Source organism: Cherax quadricarinatus, chromosome 5 (assembly GCF_038502225.1).
Source record: "Cherax quadricarinatus isolate ZL_2023a chromosome 5, ASM3850222v1, whole genome shotgun sequence".
In the NCBI taxonomy this organism is placed as follows: Eukaryota; Metazoa; Arthropoda; class Malacostraca; order Decapoda; family Parastacidae; genus Cherax; species Cherax quadricarinatus.
In genome coordinates this window covers 489,803-505,000 of record NC_091296.1, presented here as the reverse complement: position 1 = coordinate 505,000, position 15,198 = coordinate 489,803, and the positions used below count along the sequence as shown (strand labels likewise).

Genomic DNA, 15,198 nt, shown 5'->3' with positions numbered 1-15,198 from the left:
ACGAGGTAATCTGTCCCTCAGTCTTGGAGTTCTTGAAGATCACCGTAGTCTTGAAGACTGAAGAGTAGGCATGTGCTTCAGATTCTTTAAGACTACGGTATTCTTCACCAACTCCAAGGCTGAGGGACTGATTACCTCATCTTTTGTATATAGTTCTTCTGTCTTCCCAGTACGTCCTTGAATTTGTACTGATGAAGCCAATGGATGGCGAAACGTCTACAATAATGATACCCAGATATTGCACATGTGTCTAATTCTTCAGACAAGATATATAAAGATAAGACGGGGCTCTAGTGGTAATTTCAGTCACACAAAGACTCTTGCATCATTTACAAGCTTCCTTTTACAGTACTTACTGAAGATTTGCTTCACCGATTCTTGGAGTGCTTCCTTCACCACGTTCTGGTATGGAACTTTTAACATACGTTCTAGGGAGATTCCTTCTACAGAACTTTCAAAACACGTCCTAGGTAGCTTCCTTCTGCAGATCTTTTAAAATACGTCCTAGGGAGCTTCCTTCTGCACAACTTTTAAAATACGTCCTAGGGAGCTTCCTTCTGCAGAACTTTTAAAATACGTCCTAGGGAGCTTCCTTCTGCAGATGCCTTAGAGACTCCCTCCCTATGAGGCTTCCAGACCATCATTAAGACTTCTCTCGGAACTTCCAAAAGAGACTGCCCTTAAGGTTTCTTTAAGAGATGCTTTAGACACTTCTTTGGGGTTCCTGGAGGTTCCTGTGGACACTTATTTTGAGGTTTCTTGAAAAAAATCCTTCACAGACTTCCTCTGAGGGTTCTCCGGAGACAAGAGAGATTTCCCGCACAATTATCTTCAGAAGATCCTCCGGAAAGAGATTTCTGTGGCTTCTTTCCACGAATTTCCAGGATTTTCCAGCACTTCAAGAAACTTCCAGCACTGAGCCCTGAGAAAGACCCACAGAACGCCCTGAGATCTGGCCCTGAAGAGCTAAAGTTTAAAGAGGCTGGAAGGGGAAGAGGGGAGAGGGGAAACCCGGGAAAGGAAGGGAGGGTCAGGAATAAATGAGTAAAGTTTAAGACGTTCAGCAGACAATAACACCAGTGTCGCAGTCTTGAGTTCTCACCAGACACCACATGTGTCTACCTCATCTCAACCCCTTTCATACTCTCTCTCTCTCTCTCTCTCTCTCTCTCTCTCTCTCTCTCTCTCTCTCTTTCTCTCTCCCTTAGTAAAAATAGGTACATATGCATTAGCCGACTGTTGTGGGTTGCATTCAGTACCTGCTGGAATGTTATATAATGTATCGTAATATCCCAGTACCTAGTGTAAGCATTCTGGTGTTAGGTAAAAGGTATACTTATACCTTAAGTTCTTTAAAAAGTTCCAGTACCCACTCTCTCTCTCTCAGCATCAGAGGGCATCTTGATCGACCACACTTCCTCCAGCATCTTCCACACAAATCAGGGCAGCCACCCCGACGCGCCTGTGAGCCGCGCCCACATTTGTATTAAAGGTGAACAGGTGAAGAGGCACCTGGGTGCTTGTGAACCTGACTCACCTAAACCAGGTTACTGTGTGAGGACCTCTCATCAACACGGGTGAAGAGGCACCTGAGTGCTTGTGAACCCAACTCACCTAAACCAGGTTACTGGGTAAGGACCTCACTCTCATCAACACAGGTGAAGAGGCACCTGAGTGCTTGTGAACCTGCCTCACCTAAACCAGGTTACTGTCGGAGGACCTCTCATCAACACATTTGAAGAGGCACCTGAGTGCTTGTGAACCCAACTCACCTAAACCAGGTTACTGGGTAAGGACCTCACTCTCATCAACACAGGTGAAGAGGCACCTGAGTGCTTGTGAACCTGCCTCACCTAAACCAGGTTACTGTCGGAGGACCTCTCATCAACACAGGTGAAGAGGCACCCGAGTGCTTGTGAACCCAACTCACCTAAACCAGGTTACTGGGTAAGGACCTCACTCTCATCAACACAGGTGAAGAGGCACCTGAGTGCTTGTGAACCCAACTCACCTAAGCCAGGTTACTGTGTAAGGACCTCACTCTCATCAACACAGGTGAAGAGGCACCTGAGTGCTTGTGAACCTGCCTCACCTAAACCAGGTTACTGTCTGACACTGTCGTACCTTTTCATCAACACATGTGCTTTTATTTACATATTTGCGCACTTGGGTTATGAAGCAAAGATCGTCTTACCAATCAAGCCCGGCCTACCTGTGGCATACCTGGTCAAGCAGGCTGTTGCTCCCAGCAGGCCACAAACTCACATACCCAAATAACATACATTGATTTATGCTGTAAAATGTACTATATATATATATATATATATATATATATATATATATATATATATATATATATATATATATATATATATATATATATATATATATATATATATATATATATATATATATATATATATATCATTTACCGAACTGCAGCAGGCCAGGACTCGACCCTACGAACCTTGTACCGCCTCCAGAGACAGCACAATGTACGCATCACCTTACCACTGAGCCAGCGATCCTACAAGAAGCAAGCACACAGCACGTAGCTATGTGTTTACCTTGGTCCGAGAACACTGGTGGCAGTGGTATCTGAAGGATTAATTTCAGCGTCATCCTGTGTGAATACCCGCCTCAACAAGGAGTATATGTAGCAATGAAATCACGAGTCCTGGCCTGCGGCAGTTTGGCAAATGATTTAAAATCACTTGTTTCGTGATTTCATTTATATATATATATATATATATATATATATATATATATATATATATATATATATATATATATAAAGAAAAATTGGATATCAAATTGGGGAGGAGGAGTATGGAAGAAGTGAATGTTTTCAGATACTTGGGAGTTGACGTGTCGGCGGATGGATTTATGAAGGATGAGGTTAATCATAGAACTGATGAGGGAAAAAAGGCGAGTGGTGCGTTGAGGTATATGTGGAGTCAAAAAACGTTATCTATGGAGGCAAAGAAGGGAATGTATGAAAGTATAGTAGTACCAACACTCTTATATGGGTGTGAAGCTTGGGTGGTAAATGCAGCAGCGAGGAGACAGTTGGAGGCAGTGGAGATGTCCTGTTTAAGGACAATGTGTGGTGTAAATATTATGCAGAAAATTCGGAGTGTGGAAATTAGGAAAAGGTGTGGAGTTAATAAAAGTATTAGAGGGCAGAAGAGGGGTTGTTGAGGTGGTTTGGTCATTTAGAGAGAATGGATCAAAGTAGAATGACATTGAAAGCATATAAATCTATAGGGGAAGGAAGGAGGGGTAGGGGTCGTCCTCGAAAGGGTTGGATAGAGGGGGTAAAGGAGGTTTTGTGGGCAAGGGGCTTGGACTTCCAGCAAGCGTGCGTGAGCGTGTTAGACAGGAGTGAATGGAGACGAATGGTACTTGGGACCTGACGAGCTGTTGGATTGTGAGCAGGGTAATATTTAGTGAAGGGATTCAGGGATACCGGTTATTTTCATATAGTCGGACTTGAGTCCTGGAAATGGGAAGTACAATGCCTGCACTTTAAAGGAGGGGTTTGGGATATTGGCAGTTTGGAGGGATATGTTGTGTATCTTTATACGTATATGCTTCTAAACTGTTGTGTTCTGAGCACCTCTGCAAAAACAGTGATAATGTGCGAGTGTGGTGAAAGTGTTGAATGATGATGAAAGTATTTTCTTTTTGGGGATTTTCTTTCCTTTTTGGGTCACCCTGCCTCGGTGGGAGACGGCCGACTTGTTGTATTATATATATATATATATATATATATATATATATATATATATATATATATATATATATATATATATATATATATATATATATAAAATATTCCTACTTTTCCGACCTTTACGAATTTAGCGTTCCCCTTGAGTGTAAAAATAATAATTTCTTCTTTTCCTTCACACCTGTCTCTCTCCCCCCTGCTCTCTCTTCTCCCTCTTCCACTCTACCCCCCCCCGCTCACCCCAACCCCCCGTCACCTCCCACATCAATCAATTCATCCATAACAGAGTATTTAAAGTGCAGGGAAACTTCACTCAAACTTAAATTTAAAACATCAAAAATTGTGTCAAAACTGTACGATTCTGATGATGGGGGGGGGGGGTAGTAGTAGTGGTGGTGGTAGTGATGGTGGTAGTGATGGTGGTAGCAGTGATGATAGCAGTGAGGGTGGTAACAGTGATGGTGGCAGCAGTGATGGTGGCAGCAGTGATGGTGGCAGCAGTGATGATAGCAGTGAGGGTGGTAACAGTGATGATGGCAGCAGTGATGGTGGTAGCAGTGATGATGGCAGCAATGATGATGGCAGCAATGATGGTGGTAGCAGTGATGGTGGTAGTGATGGTGGTAGCAGTGATGTTGGCAGCAGTGATGGTGGCAGTAGTGATGGTGGTAGCAATGATGGTGGTAGCAATGATGGTGGCAGCAGTGATGTTGGCAGCAGTGATGACGGCAGCAGTGATGATGGCAGCAATGATGATGGCAGCAGTGATGATGGCAGCAATGATGATGGCAGCAATGATGATGGTAGCAGTGATGGTGGTAGCAATGATGGTGGCAGCAGTGATGGTGGCAGCAGTGACGGTGGCAGTCGTGATGACGGCAGCAGTGATGGTGGCAGAAGTGATGGTGGTAGCAGTGATGGTGGCAGCAGTGATGGTGGCAGAAGTGATGGTGGCAGAAGTGATGGTGGCAGCAGCGATGGTGGCAGCAGCGATGGTGGTAGCAGTGATGGTGGCAGCAGTGGTGGCAGCAGTGATGGTGGCAGCAGTGATGGTGGCAGCAGTGATGGTGGCAGCAGTGATGGTGGCAGCAGTGATGGTGGCAGCAGTGATGGTGGCAGCAGTAATGGTGGCAGCAGTGATGGTGGCAGCAGTGATGGTGGCAGCAGTGATGGTGGCAGCAGTGATGCTGCACCATAATCGACCAAGATAGAGGAGACAAGAACCTTTGATATACCTACTCCCGGAGCCTGGTCCTGGACCTGCTGCTGCTTGCCTGGTCCTGGACCTGCTGCTGCTTGCCAGGTCCTGGACCTGCTGCTGCTTGCCAGGTCCTGGACCTGCTGCTGCTTGCCAGGTCCTGGACCTGCTGCTGCTTGCCTGGTCCTGGACCTGCTGCTGCTTGCCTGGTCCTGGACCTGCTGCTGCTTGCCTGGTCCTGGACCTGCTGCTGCTTGCCAGGTCCTGGACCTGCTGCTGCTTGCCTGGTCCTGGACCTGCTGCTGCTTGCCAGGTCCTGGACCTGCTGCTGCTTGCCAGGTCCTGGACCTGCTGCTGCTTGCCAGGTCCTGGACCTGCTGCTGCTTGCCTGGTCCTGGACCTGCTGCTGCTTGCCTGGTCCTGGTCCTGCTGCTGCTTGCCTGGTCCTGGACCTGCTGGAGACCTAGTCCTGCATCTACTGTTTGCCTGGTCAACCAGACTATTGCTGCTGGTGGCCCACATACCCGTCACAGAGACAAATTGTTTAGAAGAGACAATAAAAGGGGTGACAATAAGGGGGTGACAATAAAGGGGTGTGGGAGGTGAAAGGGGGGGACTTACCAGAGCGAAGCAGGGGAGGTAGATGTTGTGGAGGCAGTGTAGGGCCCCCACACCCCCCACTCCCCCCTCCCCACACGCCATGGAGGGGGGGAGGGTGCGTGCTTACGCTCACACGCGTGCGTCTACGCGCCACCACACACCGCAGCGCTAAGATGTCGGGGTGAGAGGGAGGGAGGTAGATGGAGGGAGTGAGTTTGAGGGAGGGAGGAAAGTAGATAGAGGGAGAGAGGGAAGTAAATAAAGGAGGAAGAGAGCGGGAGAAGGGATTAATGGACGCAGGCAAGAAGATAAAGCAAAGCCAAGGAGAGAGAGAGAGAAAGAGAGAGAGAAAGAGAGAGAGAGAGAGAGAGAGAGTCAAAGAATTACAAGAACACTCGCGGAAGAACAATTACAGAACACAGAATTAAACAACAACAAGAATTAAAAACAATAAAGAAAACCAAAAAAAAAAAAAAAAAATGAAAAAAAAAAAGGCGGAAATACAAAATAATGAGATACTTTAAAAATTACATTAAACGGGAGAGGAACAACAGGATGCAACAGAAACTGTTAGGCGTTAATTAGTGTTACATAAACAGGTGGGAGGATAGTATAGAAAACGGTGGGCAGAAAAATGAAGAAAACCGGATGAACAGAAGTTACAGAAAACGGAATACACAAAAACAACAGAAAACGAGAGGAACAAGAGCTATAGAAAACGGGATGCGCAATATACAGAAAACGGGATACACAATACAGAAAACGCAGTAGACAAAAGATATGAAAAACGTGACAGACAAAAGCTACAGAAAACGGAAAGTACGCTAAAATAAAGTTTTACAGAAAATGGGAAACAAGAGAGACTTGCCTAAAACAGAGTGGAAATAAACGGAATAAAAGAGCGAGACAGGGAAGGAACCAGATAAGCAGAGATAAACAAAAGCAAACAAAGAACGAAAAGTGAAAACAGAAATATGTAAAAGAAACGCCCATAAACAAAATATAAGAGAAAAACAGAACGTAAATGATAGCAAACGAGAGAGAGAGTCAGACCCAAATACGAATCAAGTGGATGAGGAGACAACAACGCTACGTAAACAAAAGCATAACGCATAAATGAAACAGCAGAGAGACAGTAAACAGGAGGATAATAAATATCGGAATATCGGAAAAGTAAGATAATCGAGGATATGTAAACAACGTGAAATTTTACACCAAAAACGTAAATTCAGAATTGGATGGAGAGAGAGAGAGAGAGAGAGAGAGAGAGAGAGAGAGAGAGAGAGAGAGAGAGAGAGAGAGAGAGAGAGAGAGAGAATGAATTTACCTTAATTATCTCAAACTCTGTAAATCGGTGTAAATCAGACGTAGTAAAAGATTAACAATAAAAGAAGAGGGAATAACAAGGGAGAGGTGATAATCCAAGAAAAATTTAAGCGAAACAAGAGATAAATGGCAAGAAACATGAAAATCGGAATAGGAGGTAATGGGAATAACAAGAATGGAGGACTGAAGAAATTAATAAAGAGAATAATAAAGAGAATAACGGGAGGCGAGAATAATGAGGAATATAACAATAAGTAATAAAAGGGAACAACAATAACTGAAAAATAACTCAGAACTTAATAACAGTTTTTCGAAATCTTGTAAAAAAATTAAGAAATAGATGAAATGTTAACGAAAGAAATCTATACAATTTTCTTACGAATATACACGAAATGAAATAGTATATATGAAGAATATACACGAAGATGTAAACAAAGTTAGAAGTGTAAGAACTCTAGACTGTGTGAACACTGAGAACTAAAGTGTAAGAACACTCTAGACTGTGTGAACACTGAGAACTGAAGTGTAAGAACACTCTAGACTGTGTGAACACTGAGAACTGAAGTGTAAGAACACTCTAGACTGTGTGAACACTGAGAACTGAAGTGTAAGAACACTCTAGACTGTGTGAACACTGAGAACTAAAGTGTAAGAACACACTAGATTGTGTGAACACTGAGAACTAAAGTGTAAGAACACACTAGACTGTGTGAACAATGAGAACTAAAGTGTAAGAACACACTAGACTGTGTGAACAATGAGAACTGAAGTGTAAGAACACACTAGACTGTGTGAACAATGAGAACTAAAGTGTAAGATCACACTAGACTGTGTGAACAATGAGAACTGAAGTGTAAGAACACTCTAGACTGTGTGAACACTGAGAACTAAAGTGTAACTGAAGAACACATCAGACTGTGTGAACACAAAGAAACTAACTCAAGAATAAGACACGAAGTGAGGGTAATAAAGCGTGAAAATTAGCCGGAAAGAGACGAACACGGGCAGAGAAAAGGTCACAGAGGGCGAGGGAAGAATGGAGAGGAGGAGGTGGTTGACTGAGAAGCATGGCAGGAGAGGTGATAATCCAGGGAGGTGGAGCAGCAGCCTCCACACTCACTCCATGGTCTCTTCATCCTCGAGACTCCACCATAAATTATCCAAAATATGTATTTACAGACTTGTTCCTTCAATGGTTAATCAGATTTCCTTCATTTTTTTCACTGTAAATTATATTCCTGTTTTTTTACAAGTGTTTTCAAAAACTTTCGTCATTTTTCTCACGTTTACATATATGTATATATATATTTTTTTCCAAAAACACTATCGTTTGAGCCAATCCAGAAAATTATCCTTATTTCCAGATCACATAAACATTTCCCGTAATATTAATTCTCTGAATAAGAGAAAATATTAACCACAAATTTCAAAAATGATTTCTGGATGTAATTTTTGTCTATTAATTCTCTGAATAATAATAATAATAATAATAATAATAATAATAATACCAAAAAAATGGCCGCAATCTTCAAAGGATATTTCTCAATGTGGTATTTTTTCCCCTTGATTCTTGCACACACATTTTACACTTCCGACACATACTAACACTATTTCACTCGTCTCGTTACCAGTGTCATCTTTCACCACTTTTTTTTCGGGTTATTCCGTTTTCTAATGCGACATTCCATTTTTTCTTCGTTTACCCGTCTCCATTTTCTTTAAATATTCGTTTTAAGAGAACTTGTTGACGTTCACTTGACAGCGTTCGTATTTACACTTATGAACGTCCATCCTCTATTCGTTAACAATATACAATAATTTTTATACGGAAATTACATAAATTATCAATAACATCAATTTTCAAATTATTATACCGATCAATCAACACAAATCACAATTACAATTATATAATAATTTACCACTGTCCTTCAATCAATTATTTCGACCAGTTTCAAGCGGCCATTTATCCACAATAAAACCTTCGTTATCGTCTTCGTTATTCGTTCGTTATCGTGTTCAGAGGCCACGAGAAGCCTACGGTGCCGAGGGCCACACCTACAGACTACACCAGTGCCTAGAGAGTGCCAAGAAACAAGGGCCTCCTAGGACACAGACGAGTGCCACTTAAGATACACACACACACAGCCACCTTCCACTGACTCCAAGTGTTGGTTGTCATAAGTTATCCTCATTCTGGTTATTAACTCGTTCTCTTTATTCTCTTTCCGTTATCAGTCGTTAATTCCCTTTCCCACTACCAGAATCGTTACTTTTTCTCTCGTTATCAATTACCTTCACTCACTGCTCGTTATCAAGTCACTTAATACACTTCCATGGTTATCAGAATCATTATCTCTACTCTTTTCATCAAACTTTTAATTTTTCTGATTTCTTTCGCACCATGTTTCGCACCACGTTTCGGTCCTGTGTTTCCTTCGTTATCACTATTTCTGCATTTCTCTTAGGTGTTTTAAAAATATTACTGAAAAAAGTAACCAAAAATATATATTTCTCATCCCATAATTCTCCCACATTTTTTTCACATATTAAACTATATATGAATGTATATATGTATTATATATACATATGTATTTTATGCGTGTATTTCAAATATATGTACATGTCTGAATACATGAGAGCATGTGTGCGTACATGCTTACATGCATGTACGCATGTTGTATGTATGAAGTTGTTAATACGTGTACACATGAATACATTTATACATCCATACGACTAATTATACATTAAATAAAAATCAAACTGACTGTAACGTCGGGGAGAATAAATCACAATACCGTGGACGGAACAATTGACGACTCACGCACGATACTGAAGTCTGCCAGCTCAGACTGACACTACTGAAGTCTACCAGCTCAGACTGACACTACTGAAGTCTACCAGCTCAGACTGACACTACTGAAGTCTACCAGCTCAGACTGACACTACTGAAGTCTCCCAGCTCAGACTGACACTACTGAAGTCTACCAGCTCAGACTGTCACTACTGAAGTCTACCAGCTCAGACTGACACTACTGAAGTCTACCAGCTCAGACTGACACTACTGAAGTCTACCAGCTCAGACTGTCACTACTGAAGTCTACCAGCTCAGCCTGACACTACTGAAGTCTACCAGCTCAGACTGACACTACTGAAGTCTGCCAGCTCAGACTGACACTACTGAAGTCTACCAGCTCAGACTGACTACTGAAGTCTGCCAGCTCAGACTGACACTACTGAAGTCTACCAGCTCAGACTGACACTACTGAAGTCTACCAGCTCAGCCTGACACTACTGAAGTCTACCAGCTCAGACTGACACTACTGAAGTCTGCCAGCTCAGACTGACACTACTGAAGTCTACCAGCTCAGACTGACTACTGAAGTCTGCCAGCTCAGACTGACACTACTGAAGTCTACCAGCTCAGACTGACTACTGAAGTCTACCAGCTCAGACTGACACTACTGAAGTCTACCAGCTCAGACTGACACTACTGAAGTCTGCCAGCTCAGACTGACACTACTGAAGTCTACCAGCTCAGACTGACTACTGAAGTCTACCAGCTCAGACTGACACTACTGAAGTCTACCAGCTCAGACTGACACTACTGAAGTCTACCAGCTCAGACTGACACTACTGAAGTCTACCAGCTCAGACTGACACTACTGAAGTCTGCCAGCTCAGACTGACACTACTGAAGTCTGCCAGCTCAGACTGACACTACTGAAGTCTACCAGCTCAGACTGACACTACTGAAGTCTACCAGCTCAGACTGACACTACTGAAGTCTACCATCTCAGACTGTCACTACTGAAGTCTACCAGCTCAGACTGTCACTACTGAAGTCTACCAGCTCAGACTGTCACTACTGAAGTCTACCAGCTCAGACTGACACTACTGAAGTCTGCCAGCTCAGACTGACACTACTGAAGTCTGCCAGCTCAGACTGACTACTGAAGTCTGCCAGCTCAGACTGACACTACTGAAGTCTGCCAGCTCAGACTGACTACTGAAGTCTGCCAGCTCAGACTGACACTACTGAAGTCTGCCAGCTCAGACTGACACTACTGAAGTCTACCAGCTCAGACTGTCACTACTGAAGTCTACCAGCTCAGACTGTCACTACTGAAGTCTACCAGCTCAGACTGACACTACTGAAGTCTACCAGCTCAGACTGACACTACTGAAGTCTACCAGCTCAGACTGACACTACTGAAGTCTACCAGCTCAGACTGACACTACTGAAGTCTACCAGCTCAGACTGACACTACTGAAGTCTACCAGCTCAGACTGACACTACTGAAGTCTACCAGCTCAGACTGACACTACTGAAGTCTACCAGCTCAGACTGACACTACTGAAGTCTACCAGCTCAGACTGACACTACTGAAGTCTACCAGCTCAGACTGACACTACTGAAGTCTACCAGCTCAGACTGACACTACTGAAGTCTACCAGCTCAGACTGACACTACTGAAGTCTACCAGCTCAGACTGACACTACTGAAGTCTACCAGCTCAGCCTGACACTACTGAAGTCTACCAGCTCAGCCTGACACTACTGAAGTCTACCAGCTCAGACTGACACTACCGAAGTCTACCAGCTCAGACTGACACTACTGAAGTCTACCAGCTCAGACTGTCACTACTGAAGTCTACCAGCTCAGACTGTCACTACTGAAGTCTACCAGCTCAGACTGTCACTACTGAAGTCTACCAGCTCAGACTGTCACTACTGAAGTCTACCAGCTCAGACTGTCACTACTGAAGTAAGATGACACATCTCATTGCCTTGTATGAGCACCATCCAAGGTGATGGAACATGACAGGGAAACACAGCTCTTGTTCCCACTGTGTAAGTGTCATGCACAACACTGCAGCAACACTGTGTAAGTGTCATACACAACACTGCAGCAACACTGTGTAAGTGTCATACACAACACTGCAGCAACACTGTGTAAGTGTCATGCACAACACTGCAGCAACACTGTGTAAGTGTCATGCACAACACTGCAGCAACACTGTGTAAGTGTCATACACAACACTGCAGCAACACTGTGTAAGTGTCATACACAACACTGCAGCAACACTGTGTAAGTGTCATACACAACACTGCAGCAACACTGTGTAAGTGTCATACACAACACTGCAGCAACACTGTGTAAGTGTCATACACAACACTGCAGCAACACTGTGTAAGTGTCATACACAACACTGCAGCAACACTGTGTAAGTGTCATGCACAACACTGCAGCAACACTGTGTGTCATACACAACACTGCAGCAACACTGTGTAAGTGTCATACACAACACTGCAGCAACACTGTGTAAGTGTCATACACAACACTGCAGCAACACTGTGTAAGTGTCATACACAACACTGCAGGAACACTGTGTGACACGACCTATGACTGCTGCACCTCTCCTGCCATACGGTTTATAAGCTGCTTCTCCGCTGATATGCCGTATTCTATTCAAGATTGATGGACTGAACACATCGACTCAAGGTTGAGGGACTGATTACCTCATTCTCCCCCTGTTCTTCAAGTTTCTCCTACGTATGGACTGATGAAGCCACTGTGTGGCGAAACGTTTCCTCAATAAAGATACCCAAGCGTTGCACATGTGTCTAATTTATCACTGTGTGTCATACACAACACTGCAGCAACAGTGTGTGTCATACACAACACTGCAGCAACACTGTGTGTCATACACAACACTGCAGCAACACTGTGTGTCATACACAACACTGCAGCAACACTGTGTAAGTGTCATATACAACACTGCAGCAACACTGTGTAAGTGTCATACACAACACTGCAGCAACACTGTGTAAGTGTCATACACAACACTGCAGCAACACTGTGTAAGTGTCATATACAACACTGCAGCAACACTGTGTAAGTGTCATACACAACACTGCTGCAACACTGTGTAAGTGTCATACACAACACTGCAGCAACACTGTGTAAGTGTCATATACAACACTGCAGCAACACTGTGTAAGTGTCATACACAACACTGCAGCAACACTGTGTAAGTGTCATACACAACACTGCAGCAACACTGTGTAAGTGTCATACACAACACTGCAGCAACACTGTGTAAGTGTCATACACAACACTGCAGCAACACTGTGTAAGTGTCATACACAACACTGCAGCAACACTGTGTAAGTGTCATACACAACACTGCAGCAACACTGTGTAAGTGTCATACACAACACTGCAGCAACACTGTGTAAGTGTCATATACAACACTGCAGCAACACACTGCTAGTGTATCAAATTGAGCTAAACGAAAACCTACCCTAATTCTTTCCCTTCCTTCGCGTCTCAATTATCCTCCATTTCCTCTATTCCTGCATCCCCCCCCCCTCTCTCTCTCCATCCAATCTTGCAGACTTGCAACAAGGTCACTCCCTATTAAGCCCCTCTGACATATCCCTTTGAAGGAGAATTGAACGTCGTTCCATATACGACCTTCGACCTCCATTCCCTCCTCAAACTGACAGTGGGAAGCAATCTCACCAAGATCATTCACAATTTTTGACAGGTTCAATGCAACTATCCACGAGCAATCACTATATTACACCAAAAAGGGATCAGGTAAACAGTACAGAAATATAATCACACAAATAATTTGCATAAATTATATATTGAATCAATTTGTTACTATGAAATGACGGACTCAGAATTTCCCCGAGGCCCCTGCAGGCACCCCGGCACAACAAGACTTGACCCCTGCGGCCACAAATGGGAGAGTACTGTAGATACACTGTTGATGACATGGTACATTAATCACCACTGTTTAGACTACAACACTGTTGATGACACAGTACATCAATCACCACTGTGTAGACTACAACACTGTTGATGACACAGTACATCAATCACCAGTGTGTAGACTACAACACTGATGACACAGTACATCAATCACCACTGTATAGACTACAACACTGTTGATGACACAGTACATCAATCACCAGTGTGTAGACTACAACACTGTTGATGACACAGTACAACAATCACCAGTGTGTAGACTAAAACACTGTTGATGACACAGTACAACAATCACCAGTGTGTAGACTACAACACTGTTGATGACACAGTACATCAATCACTACTGTGTAGACTACAACACTGTTGATGACACAGTACATCAATCACCACTGTGTAGACTACAACACTGTTGATGACAGTACATCAATCACCAGTGTGTAGAATATAACACTGTTGATGACACAGTACAACAATCACCAGTGTGTAGACTACAACACTGTTGATGACACAGTACATCAATCACCAGTGTGTAGACTACAACACTGTTGATGACACAGTACATCAATCACCACTGTGTAGACTACAACACTGTTGATGACACAGTACATCAATCACCAGTGTGTAGACTACAACACTGTTGATGACACAGTACATCAATCACCACTGTGTAGACTACAACACTGTTGATGACACAGTACATCAATCACCACTGTGTAGACTACAACACTGTTAATGACACAGTACATAAATCACCAGTGTGTAGACTACAACACTGTTGATGACACAGTACATCAATCACCAGTGTGTAGACTACAACACTGTTGATGACACAGTACAACAATCACCAGTGTGTAGACTACAACACTGTTGATGACACAGTACATCAATCACCAGTGTAGACTACAACACTGTTGATGACAGTACATCAATCACCAGTGTGTAGACTACAACACTGTTGATGACACAGTACATCAATCACCAGTGTGTAGACTACAACACTGTTGATGACACAGTACAACAATCACCAGTGTGTAGACTACAACACTGTTGATGACACAGTACATCAATCACCAGTGTGTAGACTACAACACACACTGTTGATGACACAGTACAACAATCACCAGTGTGTAGACTACAACACTGTTGATGACACAGTACATCAATCACCAGTGTGTAGACTACAACACTGTTGATGACACAGTACAACAATCACCAGTGTGTAGACTACAACACTGTTGATGACACAGTACAACAATCACCAGTGTGTAGACTACAACACTGTTGATGACACAGTACATCAATCACCAGTGTGTAGACTACAACACTGTTGATGACACAGTACATCAATCACCACTGTATAGACTACAACACTGTTGATGACACAGTACAACAATCACCAGTGTGTAGACTACAACACTGTTGATGAACGTTGTTTTAATTCCCTTATCTGCGGTTTAAGTTGAGGTGATTTAAGTAAACCAGCCCAACCAAACGTTACCTTAAGTTACCTTAAGTGATAGTAAACTATCCCAGGTCTCAGACCAGCATAACATTCACCACTAC

At 43.3% G+C, this 15,198-nt stretch overlaps 1 protein-coding gene across 5 annotated transcripts in view; it reads right to left on the bottom strand.

Annotated features, from left to right (window-relative positions):
* Window positions 1-15,198, bottom strand: part of Spn (protein phosphatase 1 regulatory subunit spinophilin) — a 571,930-nt gene that overhangs the window by 297,170 nt on the left and 259,562 nt on the right. The window contains exon 1 of one of the 5 annotated variants that reach the window (XM_070098768.1): window positions 5,553-5,648. The exons of the other annotated variants lie outside the window; for them this stretch is intronic. Within the exon in view, the coding sequence (XP_069954869.1) occupies window positions 5,553-5,633 (81 nt within the window). The 5' untranslated portion in view covers window positions 5,634-5,648. Of the gene's footprint in view, window positions 1-5,552; window positions 5,649-15,198 lie in introns of those variants that run through there. 5 annotated transcript variants of the gene reach the window in all.